At 38.1% G+C, this 25,631-nt stretch overlaps 1 protein-coding gene across 2 annotated transcripts in view; it reads right to left on the reverse strand.

Moving 5' to 3' along the window:
- Positions 1–25,631, reverse strand: part of WDR49 (WD repeat domain 49) — a 111,206-nt gene that overhangs the window by 33,517 nt on the left and 52,058 nt on the right. For both annotated transcript variants that reach the window (XM_081138475.1, XM_081138476.1), the window contains 4 exons: positions 12,847–13,011; positions 9,560–9,675; positions 3,161–3,291; positions 998–1,096 (listed from right to left, as the gene is read on the reverse strand). In XM_081138475.1, coding sequence (XP_080994601.1) covers positions 998–1,096; positions 3,161–3,291; positions 9,560–9,675; positions 12,847–13,011 — 511 coding nt within the window. The remainder of the gene's footprint in view (positions 1–997; positions 1,097–3,160; positions 3,292–9,559; positions 9,676–12,846; positions 13,012–25,631) is intronic.

A 25,631-nucleotide genomic window follows, 5' to 3' on the forward strand; every position in this document is an offset into this window, starting at 1 on the left:
GAAAATGTTTTTAATTATAGCCACAGTTAGGTTTACTGTAAGACCAAGACAGTGCTCTCCTGAAGGCCAATATAGAGGAAGAGGCAGAATTCCATCCACTCCATGGAGGGTTCAGTTGAACTCTAATGATTAGCTCCTTGTACAGAAAGCATGTTAGAGTTTGGGACCTGCAGGCTACAAAGTCCGAAATCTCTTAAATATGTTTCCTTACTCTTATCAAATCAGTCCCTCAACTTTTCACACACAAAACACACACATACAAACAAACAAACAAACAAACAAAACCCTGTATCTAATGATCAGTCTTTTTCTAAGGTCCAGTTCAGCCTCTGAGTTTATCCAATTGAGACAACAGAACAGTGATCGGCCATGAGGAATGACATATTCATTACCTGAATAAATTAGTCTAAGGAAAAACCTTTAGTACCTATGGAAGCTAAAATAAAATGTGAAAGGCAATTGTCAAGACATTTTGCTTAAGTATAAAATATTCATGTGCTCGGCTAAATTCCCATAAAATACAATATACTCCCATCTAATGCTCCCACAGGTTTCTAACATAAGAAATAATTTAAGATTTCCAGGTGGCATAATATTTAATATAAGCTCTAGACTGATCCTGAGCAGCCAATCAAGTGAACATGAGTTTCCATTTTCTTACCAAAGGGTACCCAAGGTTCACTCAAAGGCAATTTGGTGAGGTTTATTGGCAAAAACTAAACTAGATAGAAATGAGAAGCCTGTTCCCTGCTGTCAGTAATTCAGAAATGCTGATATAGTATAAAGAGAAAAAATGGCATGCCAAGGAGAATTTACTAACCCAAGTAAATCTCAAGAATTTTTTTAAGTCACTTTGACAAGACAACATCACTAATCCCTTTATTATATAGCCAATCATCTATAATTTAGGAGCAAGCTGCAATGGTACATGCATAAACAACCAGGCCCATTGTGGTTTGACTTGGCCACATTATTTTAGTTTCAAACTTGCACTCACCTGATTTCGATTGTAGCAGCCTCTGGTAATCGGGGTGAAGGACATAATGAGCATTTTCTGTGCTGTTGTTCCACAGAATGATTTCTCCATCATAACTCCCTAGATGAGCCAGCATGGAGAACATAAATTGCCAGAAAGAGAAATATGAGTAACAGCAACTAGAAGAAATCATTATTAAAAAATCTTACATGGAATCTGGCACATAGTAGGTACTCTATATATTTTTGGAGAAGTAAATGAATAATAACAATTAGTGTTTTTATTAAACTTTGGAACTTAGGAGCCTCACAACATATGTGTGCATTAAGTATGATAAAAAATTACTGTTATGTCTTTTTACCTTGTAATAAAGCATTCAGAATAAGGGCTTCGCAATGAAACAACTGGAGTTTGAGTCCTGGTTCTGCCACCTACTAACTGTGCAGCCTTGGGCAAGTTATTTAACTCTACATGATGCCTCAATTTCCTCATCTAAAAAACTGAATTAAAAACTGTATTTATCTCCTAGGGTTGATGTGAAGAATGAGAAGTACTTAGAATAGTGCCTCATATTATAAGTACTGAAAAAGGGTTTATAATAATTATCATAAATTTAAAATGATTCAGTGAGGTCAGGGAAATCGAGTTTCTCTGGGTTTGCTTTCCATATCCTTCTTCGGTGTGCATATGTCTTCTTTTCATTTCCTCCCTCCTATACTATTATTGTACATTGCTTTCTCCAGTCCTAAAGTTTTCCCTATAGCAAGTCCTTCCTTACCGCTCTTCACAGAGAATGTAGAAAAATGCGAATAATGAGGCTACATCTGACCAAGCTTGTCTTGGGGAGGGACAATGCCTGCCAGACTGGCTCTCAGCAGCTCAGTGAGGACAACCCCCTACTGAGCCAAGTGTCAATGTCAAGTAAAGGGCAGAGGAGGAAAGCTGAGTTCGACTGGGATGTACATATGGTGCCTTTGTTGGGATTTGGAGAGAGAAGAGAGTAATATGTACTAAGCTCTGCACTGTCCTAGAGAGAGCAACCTGTGCAAGTCACAAGTTGGCCAAGGACGGTGTATTCCCATGGATTAGCTGTCCATCAGAGCACCTATGTTCTCCTATGATTTTGAAATGTTTTACTCTCAAAGTGCTTAAACAAACATTTTCACAGAAGACTGACGGGATGAGAAGGAATGAAAACATTATCTATTCACCAATTACAATGGTATTTTATGACACTTCAGAATAACAGCTATACAGCCTTATAGTTTACTTGTTTCCATTATCCGTCAGTATGTGATACTCCCTGCAGGGGTTGACTTCCAGCAGCTAGAAAGCAAATTGAATAGCAATGTCGGCTCTACTGGAAGGTAATCAGGAAAGTCCTGAAAACAGTGCAACTTTAAGTGCAGATAGAGCAATAAAACCCATATTGTAATACTTCATAGCTATCCTGGCCCTTTTCCTGTAAGTTTTCATTTCTCTTAATCGATGACATTTTTTATTCTAAAAAAAGAAAAAGTGTAGGCTGTCAAAATATGGGCTTGTTAATTTCATGATGCAATCTGTCTTTATAAATTGTTTTCTTTGGCCAGAAATGATACAACAGTTACTGTTCCTCTTTAATATGTCACATCAAAGTCTGCCCATGGATCCTTTTAAGAGCTTAAATTTGTTGACATTTTATGAGGCCAGTCTTTAACCAATATTACTTAGACTACATTGTGCCAAAGGGTTAATATGCTCCCATTATAAAACATCTGAGTACCACAGAAGAGCCCTAATGCTGCTCCCAGAAAAAAGACAATAAAAAAAAAAGCTAACATTAACTGATGAGCTTACTGTGTGCGGAGCACTGCGTTAAACCCTTGTACAAATTATTTTATTTAATCTTCACTATAAACTAAGATATAGCTACACTCTTGTTAGCCAGAGAAAAGTATGATTTAGAGTTTAAATAGCTTGCTCAATATCGTGAGTTACAAGTGGTGAAAACAGGATCTGAAGCCAGGTAGTCAGGCTCGGGAGCCCTACAAATAAGGACCAAGAATAGCTTTAAGTGCAAGAACTGCTTCTTCAAAAAAATCTATTTATTTTACAGTTGAGAAAAGGTCTTTTTAAAGTAAGTGAGATTTAAAAAAAAAAAAAAACTTTCACCATTGATTGTGAAGTGAAGGTTTAATTAACCTGTAACAAGAGTTTGCGGCGGTAAAAATGCAGCGCACACAATGTCATCCCGGTGCCGTATTCCTCCTTTCCATTCTTCAGGCTGGATGAAAAACTGATTGAAGTTCTGAGGTCGAAACACGGTTATAGCCCTAGTAAAAAAGATATAAAATTTAGCTGTGGATCTAAAAGTGATATAGATATTGAGTAGCCATCATCCACGTGGGCAGTGTGACTTGGGCGGTCTAAAATACTACCCTACCCAATTTTTTCCCCGCATGCCATCCATTACACTGAACTTTCCACATTAAATTTTCTTTTGGATTCTCTCATTAAATTATCTGGTAAATTATAAATACTTAGTATTAGAAGGTTAATTATCCTTTTTACAATCATTAACACTAAACATTTATGCATTTATCAGCTTAATTATCCATCACTAAGACCCTAGGCAAAGTTTCCCTGTACGGAGAATGTGAGGTGGGAGGGGGAGGGAAGAGGTCAATCCTCTATCTCTTCTGTCATCTCTCAGCTAAAATTCAATGTCAGATGTCTTTTCCCTGAGATACCCATATTAACTAGATATATTTAGGGAGTGCCACCCAAAAGCACAGATTGCTTTTCATAAGATGGTTCAAAAAGTAGCACTTCTGATATCTGACCTTGTGTGTCAAAATCTCAAGAAGCTAATTAGCTGCCACCCTTCCCTTAAAACTTCAACCTGAAATGACAGTTATCCTTAAAATACCTTCAGAATCCACACTGTAGTTCTTACTCTGTCCGTTTCAAAGATAACTTTTTTACATTTGTACTTTTGCCAAGAGTAAAATTAAAGTACAGAATGAGCCAATTTTAAGGCCATTTTAAGGGTCTGAGACTTGTTCTTTCTGACACTCTATTTCACAACTCACGTTTGAAATCCTGAGTCCTGCTACTGAGTTGTTGTGTCATCTTGAGAAGATGATCATATCTTTAATTCAGAATTTAGATACCATAATGACCAGTTCTGTGAGAACTAAATTATTTTCTATCAAGTGCAGAAAAATAAAATTTTAAATGCTGTTAAAAAAAAACAACCTCTTTTAGGATGAATGAGTTAGGAAAATAGCCTTAATAAAATATAATGTAAAAATTGTCATGGAAAGAACAAAAGAACACAATCGACTACTCGTTCCCTTCAAGGTTACTTGTTCATGTGTTGTTAGTCCAATTATCATAAGAATCTATCTACTAACTTTTAGGCTAAAGAGGGGGTATCTCAAAGACAGAAAACTAGTTCACTATATATCAGTTCCTTTTTACCCTTTTCCCTAAAATGTGTGGAGTCAAATTTTAAACACTAAAACCATCACAAAATTACGTTTGAGGGTTATTTGTGAATTTCAAACCTGACCTCTAACATGGTTATTCAGAATAGCTCACAGCTCGGGAAGTTTTCATTCTGATTCTTATCCTAATAATAGAAACCAGTTGAGTCATATAGAATTATAGTTTCTTACTAAGGCAATCATTAAGAATTTAATATCTTGTGATAGGTAAGTTTTATTGTTGAGGAACTTTAAATCCCCAATCTCATTTCATTTAGAAATACTTTTAGAAACCAAATTACTTCAACAGCTATTTATTGAGTACCTCATTGGTTGTGTTTTTGTTTTTGTTTGTTTTTTTACAAAACTTTGTGAAGGATGCTACCATCAATAATATTTTCAGAATTACTTGAAATTATATAAAAGATTATCTTTTTTAAGTATTTGTATAGGTCTAGGTATTTAACAGAGATAAAATCTTCATAAACAGTGGCCTCGCCTTTAACAGAAAGAAGAGAAATAAAGTGGAGGAAACTAAGAGTCTGAGTCTGGTTTTATAGGGAGTTGCCAAGTATGGAATCAGAATTTTAAGGCAGAATAAAATACTAAACTATTATGATTATATACTTGATTTTACCATAATGTACATATTACATGACTTTAAACAAATGCAAAGATAATTGATCCTTCATTCATTTCATTTTACCAAAATAAATATGGCCAGGTATTTAACCAGGTATTTTTTTTAGTTGACCATATGTCTCTAAAGTATATTTTGCCTAAAATGATAAGAAACACATTTCTAGAAGTTCTAAATTTGGGGCTTCATTTTTCTGACAGAAATATTTTCTATGTAAGAATGATAGTATTTCCAAATAATTAACATGGGCTCTCTATTTCAGGTTTTCCTTAGGATAATTTTAGTGGCATTTACCATTTCCTGCTGTGTATGTGTTGACTTCCTAACTAGAATGTGACACCAAGGGTATCTGGTGTTCTTCTGTGATACTAGAAGAGCACCAAATACTCTTCCTCACATTCAGCCCATCATAGTTCCTCACCCAATACTTTTCATCTGGGTGCAGTTTTAAAATATTTGTGGGAAGGAAAGGGGGAAAATAATGATAAGCTAGAACTTTAAGGTGTTAAGTTGACAATACATTTTTTATATGCTGCTTCAAATGCACAGATATGATTCATTAGCTTTGGTCGATATGACCAACCTACTCAATCAAATTACTTGTTTAAAAGAATATGGCTGCATCAAACGGCAGTTCCATTATGCACCCCTGTGTTCCTAGCAGGGCAGTTTACAATAGTTAAGATCTGGAGACAGCCCGAGTGCCCATCAGTAGATGAGTGGATTAAAAAGCTGTGGGACATTCACACCATGGAATACTACACAGCTGTAAAGAAGAAGGATCTCGTACCCTTTGGGACAGTATAGAGGGACCTGGAGAGCATTATGCTAAGGGAAATAAGTCAGGCAGAGAAAGACAAACATCACATGATCTCACTCATATGTGGAATCTAATGAATAAAATAAACTGATGAACAAGATAGATACAGAGACATAGAAGCATGGAGCAGTCAGGCGAATTTCAGCAGTCGGGGAAGGTGGGGGTGAGGAGTGGGAGGGGGAGAGATTAAGCAAAGAACTTAGATGCATATATACTTGACCTACGGACACAGACAACAGTGTGGAGGAGACCTGGGGGGTGGGGTGGGGGTGGATGCCTGGTGGAGGGAATCAGTGGAGGGGGGAGGGGACATCTGTAATGCTTTTAACAACAACAAAAAGGATATTTGCTACAATTCTACCTGAGGTTAATAAATTTTTTAAATAAAGTTTTAAAAGCAGTAACTGTCTTAAAAGTAGTAATAAAACATATGCAACTAACTTCACTTATGGGGGAAAAAGGAAAAAAAGAATATAGTTGCTTTCTTGTGATTTAAGACTTCATCTGTAACTAGAAAGAATGTAAAGGGCGTGGACTTTGGTATCTAATTCTAACTCAGCTGCCTGCTAGCTCTGTAAGCTTGGGCAGGCCACCCAACTCCTTCAAGCTTCATTTCCTTCGTTATAAAAGAGGGTGGAGGATACTTAGCTTCCTGATGTATTGCGAAGAGAGAATAGATTTGAATATCTATTCTGTGCGCCTCTTATTCAGAGTGTGACTAATGGGTAATTAATCTTGCCAATCCCCAGATTCCCTGTCTAGTCAATAAACATTAAATTATTTAACTAATATCACTGAGCATCTAATAAGTACCAGACACTATATATTTACATACTATGTATCTGCTTATTAGGTGCTCAATGGTATATATATTCCTATGTAGGATAAAAGGCAGGAAGCTAGAGAGCACAAAGACATAAAGGAGGCATATTTCCATCCTGGAAGTAAAGAGATATCCTGGTGGGGAAACTATGTGAACAAGACTTGAAATGGGAATAAACATTAGCCACATGAGCAAATGCTTCAGAAGGGAGGAATACAGCCAGGGGGTGTGGAGCAGTGAGTTTGAAGGGGAGCACCCTGACAGCAGGTCGCTCCAAGAGTTTAAAATGTACATGAGAATGAGTGAGAATGAAACTAAGAATAGGTCCAAGCCAGAGGGAACTTCAATTTATTATGTAGACACTGTGAAAGGTGTCACACACGGAAGAGATAGATAGAACGCAGCGTAGAAAGAAATCATTGTAGCTAAAATGTGCAGTATCTATTTCAGAGGTAAAAGTGGGGCATTACTAGAGGAGAGGGCAAATTAGAAGGCTCTGACATCCATGTATGTGGAAATGATGCTCTGAATTATACGGCTGTAGTAGTCATGAGAACCAGTTTGAGAAATATTTAGAATATAAAGTAGATAAGGCTTAGTGACTCCTCGGTGGTGAAGTTGAGTGAGAAGGGAAAACCAAGGTGGATGTTCAGGTCTCTGACTGTTAACAGAGGCTCTGAATGTAACAGAAAAAGCAGGTTTTGCAGAGGGGGACAAATAATACATTCAGTTTAGAATACGTTGAATTTGGGATTGCAGTCAGACACGTCCAGCAAGCCAATGGGTGAGTTTAGAGAGATAAGAGCTAAAGATAGAGACTTGAGATATCTATAAAATATTGCATACCTTCCAAGATGATGCTTAGGATTAAATTAGACAACATATATCAAGTGCCAAATGCCACAAAGCTCTATGGATAAAATAAATGAGATGGCATGTTTCTCTACTTAACTAAATAAATGGAATTCTTATTTAATCCTGGATAAAATTAGCAAACCCATCTCTTTATTTAGTTAGAGCCTGAAGTTAAAGCTTCAGCTTAACAGTTTCTTCTGGGTTTTAAAGAAAGCTTAATAAACTGACTGTCAATCTTCTAGCTATTTTTTCTCTAATCACTAAACTATTAAGGAATTGGCTCAATGGACCATCCTTCCCCAGCTATAACCAAACAGTTGACCTATCCTCTTGCCTCTTTTGTTAGATGCCTCCTGGTAAAAAGGTCCTTGCAAAGATCCTCCAAAATCCATTTTAACATAAGGCCTCTGATTTAGGAAATATAATTTTTAAATCTAACAGCATAAAGTGAAACGATATCACTGAAAACGTATTCCTTAACTTTCGATTCCAGCTAAGGGATGCAAGCCCTGACAACCTTGTGGAAGATAGAAAAGGTGGAGAAATATGGGAGGAGTGGTAACTTTTCCTCCTCTCATTCCAGTCTTCCCAAAGCATCCTAGGATTATAGAACATGATCACCCGCCAATATAGATCAGAACATCAGGTGTTCCTTTAAACCATCTTTAGATGACTCTATACATCTCATCTTTAAAATGTTTCCCCTGTAAGCAATCAAAAAAAGCCTTATATGTAATGCTAATTTCTAACTATGGAGATCTAAAAAATATAATTAAGAAAATAGTATCTCTAAAGTTTTTAATTACACTGATTTTTTAAATTCTTTTTTGTTATGTCCAAATTTAAATTGGATCAGCTATATACTACACATCTACCCTGCCATGATATTAGAGAGTTAAATATTATTCACTGCTGCAGCCTAATTATAGAGATCGTTAGGCCATAGTCTGTTGGAGTGGCTGCCGGTCTTTAATGGATCAGGATCACTCCCAGGGATGTGAAGAAGCCTTGCCTTTCAAAGGTGAGATTGATGGAATTAGTTCTTACTATCAAGCAGAATAATATGGACTCTATGTCTTTCCTTATATTCAGACTTCCCTTGAAAGCTAAGCTGTGTGTGGCACTATGCTTTCTGCTCTGCATACGCACATTTGCATTAGAAGAAAAGCCTTTCATATGATTGATAAAAATCCCCAAGTATATACACTGCTAGTTTTCTAGGTATAAAATCGGTTTAATCCCAGCTTCAAACCCTTCCTATCATCATTCTTTAGGAATAATTTTGAGCAAATTACCTATTAGAGCAGTATTTTGTGAAATGTTGAATTTATGGACAATATATTTTCAAAACATAGCACTTTAATTTTCCTAGTACTTATACAGTGCCATAGAAAAGACCCTGTTTATGATTTCTTAGTTCTCTCAGGAAAAAGGAAAGAAAAGTAATTTTCGTAATGAGATGGAAGAATAGCTCCTTGAGAACAGTAAGTGGGCTGTGAAAGGCCCTTCTCTGCACTAAGAAGAGGGAGGCACTAACGCAGAGTTCAGTGGGCTCTTTCCCTCCTGTGCTGCAATTTAAAATAAGCAATGAGAGGAGAAGGAATGAGCTCCTTTTACGGGTGAGAGAATGTAATTTACACATTAAGAATTTATTGCCTATGAAATTTGGGAAACTTTTGGAGTTAATACTCAGGAAGAGGTATTATGTCCCTACCTGGAATGGTTAAAGAAAAAGGCAGATTCCCAACGCTAGGGGAAAGCCCTCTAACGATTCTCAAAACTGCTCAAGCTACATGATCCTATAATATTGTAGTCACTGAGCACTCAGTCAATTCCAAACAGTCTCACTCACCTAGGTCACAAGAAAGTTAATGACTCAGAATCGGTCAAGATTTCTATGTTCTTTTTTCTTTTAGATTTTGATTCAGATAAGAACATTTTACCTTCTTGTAGCTTTGTACAAAGCGTATCATACCTGTCCCAGCCTGTAACCAGTATTGTCCTCTTAAGAACCAGGATCTGTGAAATGTCCACAGCTCCATCTTGCCCAACATTTAGTGTGTGGTGGCAATATCCATTGAAGTCCCATATCTTTAAGAGAAAAATTAAAATCTCCTTTGAGACAAGAAAAGAAAATGTCTTCTTTACTGAGTAAAACAGCATAGTATAATAAGATTACACTAAATTTTTGTGTTTCCATTCTGGACAAGGGTTGATTCACTCGGGATATGTAATAATTAAAGAAAATTCTCTCACTATTTAAATTTAGCCATTAAATGTATTACTCTATGTATAACCCTATCAGTCTATTCTAATAATACTTGATTCAAAGGCTAATAAATTAGTGCATATTTTTAAGGGGGGCAGCAAATTAAAATCATGAAGAGCCCCATTCTCGAGTCTGTTGAAATTCTGGTTCTTGCTTTAAGTGTGTCTCTCTAAAATTTGGTTTCCTCATTTATGACACAGGAATCTTACTCCTAAAGGATGCTTGGAATTTTAAACATCTAATACAGAACCTGAAACAGTGATCATTGTACTAGGTTTCCGGTCATCTGCCCACATAACCTCTTGTTGACAGTGGGTGCTAGGACCCAGTCCTTTAGAGGCACAAGCAATTCTGGTTTCCCCCTCAGGCACTGGTGACGCAGTAAACCCAATGGGTGTAGTTTAAGAGAGAATGTCCTTAGGTCACCAGCAGTTAAAACTATGTCTTACTATGAGACATTGTTGGTACATCGCACAGAGGGCAAGTTGTCCTTCTCTCAAACTTAAATGCATGTACCTTTTGACTCAAAAATTCAACTTGCAGAAAATCATTACACAGAGACACTCAAATGTGTGAAACGGCCTAATTTGGAGCATATTCCTGAAACATTGCATATAAGAGCTAAATAGCTGAATCAATTTGGAGGCTCACTAATAAGAGACTGAACATCCAAATATGGAATACTTATGCAGTGGCAGATAATGTAGCCGTTCAGAAGAAAGAGTCACCTCCACATGTCTAAGCCCTGCCAAAACGAAACCAGCTACGGCACCTTAAGCAAGTTGCTTTATCTCCTTGGGCTTCAGTTTTCTCATCTATAAAATGGGGATAATAATAGCAACAACCACATCCATGTGTGTGTATGTGTGTGTGTATGTGTGTGTGTGTGTGTGTGTAAAGTGTTAGGAAAGTTCCTGTTTCATACTAAACATGCAATAAACATCAGCTAACATTATGATTATTGTTTGCATTCATATGAATCAATGTCCAGGACAGAAAAATACAAAGTGCAGAACAGCATGGCAGTGAACTGCCACTGAGGAAGAGACGGCCCCACAGGCCAGAAGCGTGACGAAGAACCTTGGAACAGTGGCAGCCACAAGTATGGAGCTGGGAACAGGGACGGGAAAAGAAACTTCCTTTTTTCCTTATATCTGTTTTATATTTCAAACTTTATTATATATAGGCATCCATTAATTATTCAAAACATTAATTAATTTAAAAACACGCTTTAAAACCTTGATAAATAGGTTTTAGATCTTTGATTGCATAGGTATTGTTTTAGATGCTAAGTGATAAATGAGACTGGAAAACGTCACCCATTCTTGTTTCTTCACAGACTACGGCCAGTGTAGCTCAACCCTGGTTTATGTGTCCTGTGCAGAGGTCACCAAATCTCAGAATTTTGTTGTGCTACTGTGATAAAGATGAATGTACCTTCAGAAGCTGTGATTATACTACTAAATTCACGTTAACTTCTAAGATGTCAAGGCTTGAGCTGAGACCGGGAGGCTCACCCACGTCACATCACTTTGTTTTCCTCTAAACATGGCTCTTAACCGAACCCACCTAAAACAGCACCCAAAGATAGGTAATGTACAGATCTGACTTCCCCCAGACCCTGCCGAGTCCCTTAGCCGGCACCCTTCAGCACCATCTGCCAGTCTGCCCTGCCCTGCACGGCTGCTTTCCATGGTAAGAGTACCGGGAACCTAACCCGCTTCCCGTAGGGCTCAGTTCTTAACACCTTGTCTCACGCCCCAGGACGTAGGGGGGATAGTTGCTTGTTCCTTGTGCCTAAGCCACTGTCTAATACTCCACTTCCAGTTATTCCTATTTTATTCCACCTCGACTATTAGGATTGGGATTATCCCATTACCTTCACACATTTGACCAGTCTGCCCTCCCATGAGCCAGATTACTTTACGGAAACCCCAGCTCCCAGTCCATACTTCACTCGTTAACCTTCCCAGAGGCCAAGCCTGCTGATTCCCAGGGATTCTTACTGTAGCGTGCCATAGCACCTCCTTCCCACTGACCGTCCCCAGCCTGGGATCCCCCTGCTGACTTGAGGTTACACCTACGTATCCAGATAGCTTTCCCTTAGCCTCCCCTGAAGCTCACCCCAATGCATCATGCATCCAATCATGGAAGGTACATTTAATTAACACCCTTATGACTCCAGAGATGACAGGAGTTTGAAAACCACTTAAAGCTTATTCAGAAAACTACCTTCTGTTGCCTCAAAATGTCACAAGTCATTGCCAATCAAACATAGTCATTATGAGCTGAGGGGAGCAGGGAAGATTCACTGATGGGCATGATTTCAGATTAAATCTAGCTTTGCATAAAAATTTGATCTTTTTTTTGCAAATTAAAATAGCACCTTCCCCCCAGAAGAAGTTAATAATAGCTACAAAATTTCAAAAACCCAAAAGCTTAAAATCATGTTAGTTTAAGATGAATAATAAATAAGATGATGATTGTTCTTCCTTCTTTCTTTACCATCTCACCTTTACATAAAAATGCAAATTACAAAATGGGTTGATTTTCAAATATTAATTTTCTGACAAACTTGCACTTATGCCATTTTGAAAAGTTTACCAACTTGCCCTGATTTCTCATTTTATAAGTCGAGAAAAAGAAAACTAGAGATATTACCCGAAGCACATGAAAATTATTCAGGCCTCTTATTCCCCAAAGTAGTCCTCTATCCAGAGTACTGGAAAAAGCTTTCTGAAATAAGTAAGCCAAGTTGTGCTTTTATTCTAAATAATTTATTCAGAAAAATCATTTATTCATTTTTCCACAGAGTTTTATTTTCTTAACAGCTTTGTTATTAGATGGTTTGGGTTATTTAGCTCTACTTATTTTGTCTCATGTCTCTTCTTGCAGAGCCAAAAGGCACAAATAAATATTGTCAAAGCTGTGTCTCCTCTCCCAGTATCCTAGCCCCCTCATGTCTAGATAGAAAAGCATCACTGTGTTGCCACCTTAATAGTTCCATCTGTGCTGCCAGTCAAAAGCCGCATCTCATTTGCATCAAGGGCCATAGTGCTGATTTCTGCATTTCCATGGCAACCAGTAAATTGTTTGATTTTCTGCCCAGTGTCTATCATCCAGAAGCAAACAGTTGACCCCACATCAGAGCTGATTACCTAAGAGAAAAGAACATTGTAAAGAAATTAAATATAGTCCCAGAATCCACCATTTTTTATTTCAGTTAAAAATATCTAACCTGTACATTTTCCCTACTGGGATCTGCCAACAGTTAGAGACATTTTTGTAATGTATTTTGTTTTTTTTGTTGAGCTGATAACATTTTAATTTCTAGGCCAGAACTGAGGTAATAAAGTCATGATTCTCTTTATGAGAAAAGATAGGCATCTACTTCCCTTCCCACCATTCAGCTTAGTGTCTAGAGGCCACCCTGAAATCGAATCCTACTGAAAATAAACTTACAGATCTTTTGCATTTAAATGAGAAAGCTGATTGTATTAGTTGTGGTGATCTGAAACTATTTACTATAGGAAAAGACACATTTTGTTATATATCAATTTCCATTTAGCACTCAGAAAAGAAAGCACTAGCAGCCATTATAAGGAAAAGTTAATTTCGACAAATTGCTAAAGCTATTGCTTTTAATGCCATTAGTCCTTTCTTCCTCCTTTCTCAAGGTCCTGTGTATATTCTTACAGCTAAACACTATTATTGATGGGTCACTAAAAAGAAAGAACACAGGAAGGTTAAATATAAATCTGCATATACACTCCAAGAGAAAGGCAGCAAAATAAATGCTAGTAGGGATAGAATGATATATAGTAGTTCAACAGTGAGAAATCTTATAGTGGCAGCTAGACTGCTGATTTCAGCTCTAGGCATTTAAGCGCCCTTTAAGAGATTTATAGGTTAAAATCATCTCACCAACAGGACTTTAGGACCCAAAGAATGAAAAAAAAACAAAACCACTAACCATACAAATGTGTACATAAGAAGTTTTCTGAAGCAATATCTACTTTGAGAAAACTTAAAGCATGTCTTGACCTGCTTATGTGTTGATTACCATTGTATAAATGTAAATTTACTAAAAATATCAAATTTGAGTGTCACATTTTCATAATTAAATGGGTTAAAGTTTATCAAGTGCATATTCAGACGGCCTGGATAGGCCTTCATTCATTTGTTGTAGGGCACACACTGAACATCCACTCTGCACCCAGCTCCAAGACGGCAGCGGCTTCACCAGTGAAGCCCTGCTCTCTTCTAGGCTTGACTGTGAACACACCTGGGGAACTTTATAAAACCGTGACTGCGTACCAGGCCAGAGGCTCCGATTTAATTGGAGCAAGGAGGGGCATTTTTTAAAGAGCTTCCCAGGTTACTTAAGTGTGCAACCTGGGTTAAGAACTACTTGTCTGGATGGTGAGACAGACAAGAAACGGAAAATGTCAAATAATGCTACCCGCTGAGAGGTATCAACTGGGTGCTGTGTGGGCACAGAAAGGAAATCCAAAAATCCACTCACAGGGTGAGGGGTGGGGAATAAAAAGTGAGGAGGGTCAATCGGGATTGAAGACAGGAACATGTATGTATTGAGTGCCAAGCCCTTTGCATTCACTATCTCATTTGATCTTTATAAAAACTCTGTAAAATAAATAATGTTACCACCCTCATCTGTGAGTGATGAAAGCAAGATTCCAATTAGCTAAGTACCATTCCCAGGCTTACAGAATGAGGTTTGAATCATGGACTGCCCATGACAAACACATCATAAGGCTTCCTCTATTCCAACATGGTATTCCTGATAGTGGAGAGCATGCTTAGAAGAGAGGACTGGAGAATATTCCAAGCATGAGAAACAGTAAGAAATGTAATGGAACCAGGGTGCAGATGATGGGATAAACGGGGGAATGTCAGGTGAGGACGCAAGCTGGTGGTGGATGTCTGAAACCCCTAACAAGTTATGCCAGAGATTAATGAATAAAGTATATAGAGCCCTTTTTACACAGAAAGGGTCTATAGCTTTCGTTGGATTGTCAGTAGGGTGTATGACGTAAATTAAAATGAAGAACAATCCCATTGTTCTTAATAAGGAGGAAGTCTTATAGCATTTTTTGTGGGTTGATTTGTGAAGGTACTTTTGGCGATAGCGTAGAGAACAAACTGGAGCCTGCTGCAATAGTCCAGGTAAGAGATGCTCACCAAAGGTATTTCTGGAGGTAAAATGGAGAAGAGGAACTGGGACAAAGGGCCACCATTTAGCAACATACGTCTCAGCAAAGAAATGATCATAAGTACACAATTTCTCACAGACTTTTTTCCTGAAATTACAACTCTGAATCAAATAATTTCTCAAATGATGTAACTTTAATTACCATTGTTAAAAGATAGTGTAATTTCTGGGACAAATGACCTGGCTCTTTGAAACAGTGTGACCTAACACTTTAATGACCATTCCATGTAACTGACTGTTTCCATTTGCTTTGGTTTGTGCAATATGCGTGGTGGTGAAGGGCACTGGGCCTGGAGCCAGGGTGCCTGAGTTTGAATGTCAGTTGTCTGACCTTGGCTCATTCCCCCGCCTCTCTAAGCTCTCGTTTCCTCACCTATAAACTAGAGAGAGTCATAGTAACTACCTCAAACTGTTTTTAAGAGACAGGGATAAGCTAACATTTGTAAAACACAGTGCATGGCATACGATCAATAATCCATAAAAATTAGCTAGTGTTATTATTGCATTTAAGCTTTATTCATCTGACCTGTTATGTGGGCTCATATCACTTTTTATATCCAAATCAATTTAACAAAAATATTTAATATCTTGCTTTCTTCCAGCCATGACAGGGAATATAGGCAATTATGATTTTAGAAACCACGTTTGTAGATGTGCATTAAGATTTCACATTATACCCTACCTGTGACTTTTTCTCATACTCTAATTGCTTAGAAATCTGGATTGTATTCATTAAAGAAGAAACCATGAAAACATATAATTTTCTAAGCATGAGAAAAGTTTGACAGTGCTCTTTCAAGAAAAAGTTGAAGATTATGAAGCATTTCACGATTTCTATTCGAAAAGCAATTATTGAGCACCTATTACATGCTTAACAGTTCAGTCCTAAAAAAATGGGCATTCCCTGACAGAAATTAAAAGATCAAAACAAAATAAGGTTATATTCCAAGGAAAGACTTGCTCACTTGTTCAAGACTGGCTCCAGCCACATCACAAAGCATGCAATCGCCAGCCCACCACTTCCATCTAATGCAGCCATTCAATCAGGAATTAATTAAGTCCCTGCTTCGCACTCTCGCGCCCACCCACCTGAACTCCAACATACTAATCAGTTCTCAGCACCTTTCTGTGCTCATTTAACAATTTTTCATGAAATATGAATCAATAATGACAACAGTAGATAGTCAGTCAAATTTAATTTTATGGCAATCTGCCTTAAGGAGCAGCTTCAAGCAAGCAGTGTGCTGAAAAACAAGGACAGACTATCTCACCACATACAGCCAGCATTAGCCAGAGCCTACTGTCACCATGACAATGTCAGAATACAAGAGGAACAAAGCAGGTGAAAAGACTTTCAAAGTTCTGGGAGAGAGGAGTACACTTAGCATCACTCAGCAGATGAAGGGCGCGGTCTGACTGCAGAGGGGGGGCTTTATGGTTAGCGAGCCATAAAGTTTGGGTTGGTGTAAGGCCCAGGGTGAAGTACTGGCATCACATTCATAAGCTGCATTTCCATGACATCAAGGCCTTTAAGTTTTCACTTCGTTTCTGGCTGCTGCTGATCAGGAGACACCAGCCCTTGAGGGCAGGGCCCTGGTGGCTCGCAGAGCAGAACTGGGCCTGTTTCTATAACTACGCTGCGGTGCGTCGGGCCGCAGGAGCCACTGGTTGTTCCGACGGGAGCACACTCCACCTTCTGTACCTGAGTTAATAACTATTTAGGAATGCATGGGTCTTTTTATCTCTCTCATCTGAGGCTGTCACAGCCAATCAGACAATACGAAGAGATGTGACACTGTATCCATGTCCCCTAATTGTCTTCTTGCTATTCCGACAACATCGGCATTTTAGCTGTCTTTCGTTTACATCCTAAGTTCTAGGTCTAAGCAAGGGGAGGAATCAAAAATCACAGCAGCGGATGTCGCCGGCTACCAAGGGATCAGGACATTAGAGTTAATTGCTGTTTTATAATTTTTTTAAGTCAGTGCTGTTTAAAGTCCCATAATATAAAGATCTATTTTGCACCAGATCTCTGAAGCTACAGCTCAGTAAGTAGCAAGAAGAATGATCCTATCTCAGAGCACTGGACAGAGGATTCAAGCACGTGAAGGTAGTCATTGCCCATCACTAACCTCTGCAGGTCTTTCACCTGCTTCCTTACTCGTGTATTCTGACATTGTCCTAGCGACAGTAGGTTCTGGTTAATACTGGTTCTATGTTGTGACATAGTCCTTGATTTTCAGCACACTGCGTGAAGCCTGCTCCTTAATGCACATTGCCATAAAATTAAATTTGACTGCTGATATACTCTTGTCATTATATGTGTATGTGTGTATATATATATAACCTCTTCTTAGATTAATGTATAATTTTCTCTTTCAAATTTATTCCTTAAATGTATGGAATACCTATAATACTCAAGGCACAGGGTCTAGGCATTGGAGATGCAGTGAAAAATTTCTGCCCTTCTGTCTAGTGGGGGAAGAGGGGGAGAGATGCAATCAGATTAGAAAAAATTAAACAAATATATATACACACACAAATATATATGTGTATGTATATATATATAAAATGGGAAGCATTATGGAAACAACGTAACTGAGAAGTAGGTAGAGATCGTTGGGAGTTGGTGCCAAATTGGGGGCTCTGAGAAGGCTTCTCTGAGGACTCATTTGAGGAAAGGCATGACTGAGGTTAAGGAGGAGCCATGCAGATACTGGGCTGAAGAAAGTTCCAGGCACAGGAAACAGCAGTGCAAAGGCCCTGAGGTGAAGTGTCCTTAGCTTGTTCAAGGACTGGCAACAGGCTCGCAAGACTTAGGCAGTATGAGGGGAAGGGCCATGGGCTGTGACCACCTGAAGTCATTATAGAGGTATTCCAAACACTCCCAAGGTCACCAAGCACCCACAGAAACCAGGGGACAAAGCCAGAAAAATATCATTTGTCCTGTTTTAACTAATAATTATTTACCTTTTATTCTTGCTCTGTTCTGTGTGTCTTTCCATAGAATACCTTTTAATCCTTTACAGAACACCTCAAGGGAGATATTAAAATCCTCATCTTCTAGGTTAAAAAAACAACAAAACCTGTTGCTTAGATAAATTAAATCACTTGCTCACTGTAAAGTACTAGGTACTCTGACTAAAATCCCACCACCTCTCTAAGAAAAAACTACTTCAAAAAATAGCTGAGACTGCATTGGACTCCCATGCTTGGAATTTCTCACTTCATCCTAACAATAAGTAAAAAACTGAACAAACGGAAAAACCAACAACTTTTCTTAGATCAATATAAAAAATGAGGTCACAGGGCAAATCACTGCCCCCAACATCAGAAAGACCAATAGGCAAATAAATAAGGTCCCAACTTACCACAGCAAAACTCATGAACTGAAACTCTCAGGCAGCAGTGCCAAAACAAGAAAATGGGAACTGCAGCTGACAAATTGCTGCAAGCTCAAAGTGGACAAGTCTGAGAGTTAAAACTTCCACGGGGAGCCAGTCATGGGGGAACCCCACAATTTTATAAGTTTTATTTTGAGGATATCGACCAGGTTCTTGTTGTAAATATTGAAGAAAAATCCCCTCATGTTCCTGGCAGGGGCAGGAGAAAGAAAACTATTTTGAAATATGTCAGAATACTCCATTCATCTTAACAAGTTCTGCCCTCAGGAGAAACTGTTTAACCAGACCCTAACCTGCTAGGGTTTTATCAGAGGCTAACTGACCTGGGGAAGGGAAACAACAAATTCTAGCTGCCTCTCACCTTCCTGTTCTACCCAACAGGGAGGAAGAGACAATTGAGGGGGATGAGGGGACAACTAAGAAGCATATGTGAAGGTCACAGTCCAGAGGCACCTGCTCACTGAAGGACCGAGATCTAATCATAGGACTCTAGAAGACTTCACCTCTTCCCACACCTCACCACCACATCCCTAAAGCCCTATTTACAGAAGCTGCTTTTGCTCAGTATATCATATCCAACTAAGAAAAACAAAACAAAACAAAGCATACTAAATGGCAGGAAACATAGTTTGATGATACAGAGCAAACATTAGACTCAGACATGTCAGGGATGTTGGAATTCTCAGACCAGAAATTAAAATAATGGGTCTGTATATAAAGAAGCCAAAGACCCAGATGAGCCAACACAATATTGCAGAAGAAGAACAAAATCAGAAGACTGGCACTGCCCAACTTCATAACTTACTACAAAGTTGCAATAATCAAGACACTGTGGTATCAGCAAAAGAACAGACAATAGATCACTAGAACAGAATAGAGAGACCAAAAATAGACCCACATAAATATAATGAACTGATCTTTGACAAAGAAGCAAAGGCAATTTGATGGAGGAAAGATAGTCTTTTCAGCAAATGGTGCTGGAACTACTGGGCCTCCACATGTAATAAAATGAATCTAGATACAGACCATATAGCCTTCAGGAAATCTAATTCAGAATGGATCACAAACCTATGCTTCAAACAAAACAAAAACAAAAAACCTATAAAACTCAAAGAAGATAATATAGGAGAAGATTTAAATAACTTTGGTTTTGCAATGACTTTTTAGTTAAAACACCAATATCTATAATTGTCCATATAGATAGTTTAATCCATGAATGAAATAATTTATAAACTGGATTTCATTACATTTAAAATCTCTGCTCTGCAACACAGACTGTCAAGAGAATGAAAAGATGAGCCACAGACTAAAAAAATATTTTTTAAAGACATATTCTTGAGGTACTGTTATCCAAAATATACAAAGAACTCTTAAAATTCAACAATGAGAAAACAACCTATTTCAAAACTGGGCCAGACCTTAACAAACATCACCAAAGAAGATAAACAAATGGCAAATAACATATAAAAAGATGCTCCACCTCATATGTCATCGGACAGATGCACAGTGAAACAATAACGTGATACTACACATTAGAATGACATAAATCTGGAACAGTGACAACACTAAGCGCTGAGGAGGCTGTGGAGCAATGGGAACACTCCTTCACTGCTGAGGGGAAACTGAAATGGCACGGCCACTTTAGAAGGCAATGGGCAATATTTTACAAAACTAAACACACTCTTACCGTACACTTCAGCAATGAGGTTCCTTGATATTTATCCCAAAGAGTTGAAAACTTATGTCCACACAAAAGCCCGCACACAGATGTTTAGCAGCTTTTACTTATAATTGCCATGCTCAGAAGCAGCCAAGACATCCTTCAGTAGGCGAATAAGTAAGTAAACTGTGGTACATTCATACAATGAAATATTATTCAGTGCTAAAAAATAGAGCTTTCAAGCCATTAAAATGTATAGAGGAAATGTAACTACATATTATTGAGTGACAGAAGCCAATCTGAAAATACGATATTATTCCAACTGTATGACATTCTAAGGCAGGCAATACTATGTAGACAGTGATTGCCAGGGTTTATGGAAGAAGGGTGGAAGACAAGGTGGAGCCTAGAAGATTTTTAGGGCAGTGAAATTACTCTATATGATGCTATAATGGTAGATACATATTATTATTCATTTGTCTAAACTCACAGAATGTGTCACACCAAGGGTGAGCCCTAATATAAACTGTGCTTACATTTGGATCGATGGATCAGTAGCAGTTCATCAGTTGTACTAAATGTACCACTCTGGTGGAGAACATGGAGAAGGGGGAGGCTGTGCATGTTGGGGGACAGAGGGATTGGGACATTTCTGCACTTTCTCAATTTTGCTGTGAACCTAAAAGGGTGCTTTTAAAAAAATAAGATCTTAGAAAAGCTGAGGCTGCGATGATGAGACAGGCTGAGGAAAGGATCCTCTCTTACCCTGCTGATAGATTTAATGCAGCTTTTTTTGAGAACATGTGACAATATCTATCAAGGCTACTGACATAAATAGTTTCTGACCTGTTCTAGGAATTTATCCCACAGATATTTCCTCACTTGTGCTAAAATTTGTGTGTTCAAGGTTAAAAACCACTACATTACTTGTAATAGCAAAATATCAGAATTAACCTAAATGCCTATAAGAACTGATTATTAAAAAGGTTGGTAGATCCGTATAATGGAGTCACATGGGGCTATAGAAAAGAAAGCATATTCTTTAGGTAATGAGATACAATGACCTTTAAGTTGTATCATTGGGTGAAAAATCAATGTGCAGAGCAATGTTTCTGTGCCTATAATATGATGCCATTTGTGTAAACATTTAAAATAATGTGTTCTTAAAAATTAACAATTACATATATATACTTAAAAGTGAGTACACATATTTATTTGTGTATGAACAGAAAAGCCCTTGAAGGAGGCTCATGGAACTCATAAAACTGGATGCCTCCAGGGAAAGAAACTGGGTAGGTAGACATAGGGATAAGAGGAAACTTTCAGTGTATCCTTTGTTCTTTTGAGTTTTGTAACACTGAAATGTGTTATTCCTTCCAAGCTAATGACATTTAAATAATTTGTGTGTATGCATGTGCACGTGTGTATGTATTTTGGTGTAACCTTAAAACTAGGGGACTTACCATTTCTCAATCTAGTGATTAGACCTCATAGGCTCAGGATTAATATGAAACCAAGGAAAGCCTTAAGCAAGCTAATGGAGAAAAGTCATGTTAACAGAATGGAGGTCACTCAGAGCAATAAGGTAGGCAAAGAGGGAGTTTTCATTAGTGTTCATCCAGTTCTGTTCAAAAGAGAAACTCATTGATTTTGCCCTAAATACAAGCACTAAAGAGGTATAATGTCTTGCAAGATGGAGATAAATTTCCCTTAAATGTGTCAGCCTACCTTTTCTCAGATTTTGTAACTACCAAGGGAACTACAAACTGAATTGTTTAGATTCTCAAAAATCTCAATTTCCCAAAATAATGGTGTATAGAAAAGAGGATAGGAGATGCACTGGTACCAAAACATTACACCCCAGTGTCATTTTTGATGAGTGATGTGGTAGTGTGAGAGTTGGTCTTCAAGAAAGAGTACAACTCTGGATAATATGAGGACGGTCTAGCCTTCAGATTTTCAAAGCCAACATCCCGTGCTGGTTTATGAAACCCCACCGAGGATCTCAGGAGTCCTGCTGGAGGCAGCCAGGCAGCATTGTCTGACAAGTTTATGCAATCATGTATGTGATTAATATGTTTACTCTTAGAGATTGGATAAAATGATAAGATTATGGGAAGCAATTTGTGTATCAAATTATATATTATGCATATATTTTAACCTAGAAAATCATTCCTAAGATTTTACCCTAGAGAAATAAAGTCATGAGCATGAATATAGTTATGTACAAAAAAAAATTGTAATAGCAAAATTCTCATCAAGGCAAATGGATCAGTAAATGATGATACATACCTACAGTGGGATATGAGCTGCCTTTTAAAAATGATGAACTAGATCTACATTTAGGTACAGGGAAATACATTTCAATCTATTATAGAATTAAAAAGTAGGTTACAGAACCAAATTTATGCAAAATAGTCTATGCACAGAGAGATATTTAGAACATGATCATATTTAGTTTCTTATTTGAGCTTTACCGCATTGTTCCAATTTCTTATAATAAGCATGTAATGTTTTACAAAAAATAAAGTTATTTCAATAACAAAAGTAGTAAATATTATAGTCTGTCAAATTCTGATGACACCTAAATGTCTAACCTGACAACAAGTGTGTCTTAGGTGCAAAACAAACTGAAACATTATCTGTTTTACAAAAACACATTAACCTGCACCACTAGGATGAAAGCCATAGTGATAACTCCCAAACTTTATCTATTCCTGTTTATATCTACAAATATATTTTTAAAGGTTCCTAAAATTCATGAGATTTTAAGAAAAGGTTCATTTAAAAACTCAGTCCAAACACAGTTTATTAGAACTGACTCCAGGATATTGAGTTACTTTGATTCTTTCAAAATTGTGCATTCCAGGGACTCCATCACCCTGTCCCAACTTGTCCTGCCACTAGCTGTGAGGGCAATCTTTGCAGGGTATAACAAAGTGTGTGGTTGTAAGAGGCTTTGCATGGCTCACCATCACTTTCTTAAGATTAGGGATGTCAGGGTACCAGAAGTCAGGAAGATACAGAAAAGTCACAGAAAAGTGCCAAGTTGCTTTTATACAGGGAATATGTTAGGTCCCCACTGAAGTCAAATAGAATTAAATAATACTCACATGTCAGTTACATGCTGAAATGACAACAGGAGAAAAGTTTTCCATTAATTTCAGACAAATGGGAAGTCTTCAAAAGAAGCACAAAACCACATAACCAAAGAGCTAGTGTCAGTGGACTAGAAAAGCATGGGTTCCTTTTGAATTTGGAATGAGAAATGGAAATAATTGACCAACTCTAGCAACTGAGCATCCATTTGGTGCTCAGAAGAGTGTCAGGAGTTGTTGGAAAATACAGAAGTGGAAGACAAGGATCTTTCCCTTACACCAAAAACATAGGAGAGAAAAATGAGAGTTGAGTGTTTAACTAGAAAACAACCACTATACATGTGACCAGTGCTCAGAGAGAGGTGAGATAAGTGTGTCTGGGGCTGTCCCTGGAGACTTTGGGAGCTGAGAGCACCAATGTTGAGCCCTAGAACAATGCTTATGACCAGGGACTGCAATGGCTGAGAAGGGATGGGGCAAACAACTTCCTTACCTCAAGGGGTGCTCCTGAACAGAAGCAGGGTAGGGACAAAGCCCAACTCAGGGTCCCCTCCATCTTTCCAACTTTTCCTAACTTCTGCTTTCACATGACACATGATTAAATAAAGATTAAGGAATACCAAGAAGTTAACAAGCTGAAAAGAGGTGTTACAAAGCATTAACATTCAACCTGAGAGGTACGGGGGACCTGGGGGAGACTTGCTAGGTCTGGCCACTTGGGAAAAAGAATCTGCTCCCAAAAGGCAGGCCCTACCAAGAAATGCTCAAGAGATACATGTTGTTACCATTATCATGTTTATGCCCCACAAACACACACATTTTAAAAAATTAATAAACTGAGGCTTAGATATGTTAAGTAATCTGCTCAACATTTGAACTCTGATTTCTCTAACCTAGAGGTTCTCAAAACGTTTGATCTTGGGGGTCCCTTAAGATTATTGAAGAATTCAATAGCTTTTATTTATATGGAAGACATAGACAGATAGGTAATTCACATTAGAAATTTAAATTGAGAATTTGTTAAAACACAAGAATACAAAAGCACACATTCTTTTGGACATCACAACAATGATGTCATAGCTCATCACGTAGCCTCTAGAAAACTCCACTATACACTGATGAGACAATGACAGTGAAAAAAGTAAATAACAAATTAATATTATGATGAAAATAGTTTTGATCTTCCAGAAGTCAGGAAGATACAGAAAAGTCACAGAAAAGTGCCGAGTTGCTGAAAGGATCCGAGTCCTCAGGGGTCTGGGATCATGCTGAGAATTAGTGTTTTAACCCCAAGTTTACGTGTAATTTTTCCAAGACCAGACTGTGGTATGTTCAGTGAATGATCCTCACAATCTGGCTTCAACTCCCACATCTGCCAAGTGCTCCCAGAGCGGCTACCCCAGAATGACCCCTCTCCCTGTAAATGCATCGTGAGTGCTCAAGCCTCTCTGCAGGTGCTCAAGTTGTGTCTTCTGCCTGGAACTACTTCCTTCTCCTCTTAAGGGTCCCCCACTTTAACTTTCAGGGCTCTGCTGAAATGCAACCCGCCCCAGTGCCAGGCAGAACTGATCCCTTTCCACAGACAGCACTTTGCTCTTACCTCTGCTTCATTACACTGAACTCCACCGTTGCTGTGTGTGTTGGGAATGTATCTGTTTCCCGTTTTCCTTCCCACAGTCCTGTCATGAGCACCTATGGGCCTACTGAGCAATGAGCCCCAGGAAGACACCCTGGACCTGCCTTTACAGACCTGAGTTTCCTTCCATCCTGACTTGGTATTTCTTCAAAACCATTTTATTTGCTTTGTCTGATTACTCTAAAGTGATAAATATCACTGGTTGATGGGACTGTGGGTGATAATGTTTTCTTTTACTTGACTGCCAATACATTTTCATAATTAAAAAATGTAATACAATGTTAAAGTGTTTCTTTATAGCTTAGCAGCTAATAGTTAGGAAGCACTTATGTATGTGGCATACAGCTCTGTGCTTTATATACATATTAATGCTTTTAATTATTTATGCTATTAGCAGCGAAAATAAAGAGGTGTGCACACTCGATTGTACAATGATTCTTCCTACAGCATATACCATATGTGCATGTTTTGTTGTTGCCAAAACTTGCATATATTTGTGTTATCTTGGCTTTATCTTCATGTCCCAAATAGAAAAATTCCAGAACTCCTTTGGGTCCCATTTCCTGAATTCTTCAGGGAATATTGCTCATCTATGGCCAGGCAATATAGGATCTTAACATCTACCCGCAAACCTAGCTTTTTAACTTTGCAGATCTCAATTAGCATAATGTTCTCCTGGAAGCAAATGCATCGCTCAGTGGCCACCAGGGAGCCGAATTAACTGGTTGCCTTCAAAAGGTTCAGTAA

The sequence above is a fragment of the Miniopterus schreibersii genome, assembly GCF_964146895.1.
Source record: "Miniopterus schreibersii genome assembly, chromosome: 5".
In the NCBI taxonomy this organism is placed as follows: domain Eukaryota; kingdom Metazoa; phylum Chordata; class Mammalia; order Chiroptera; family Miniopteridae; genus Miniopterus; species Miniopterus schreibersii.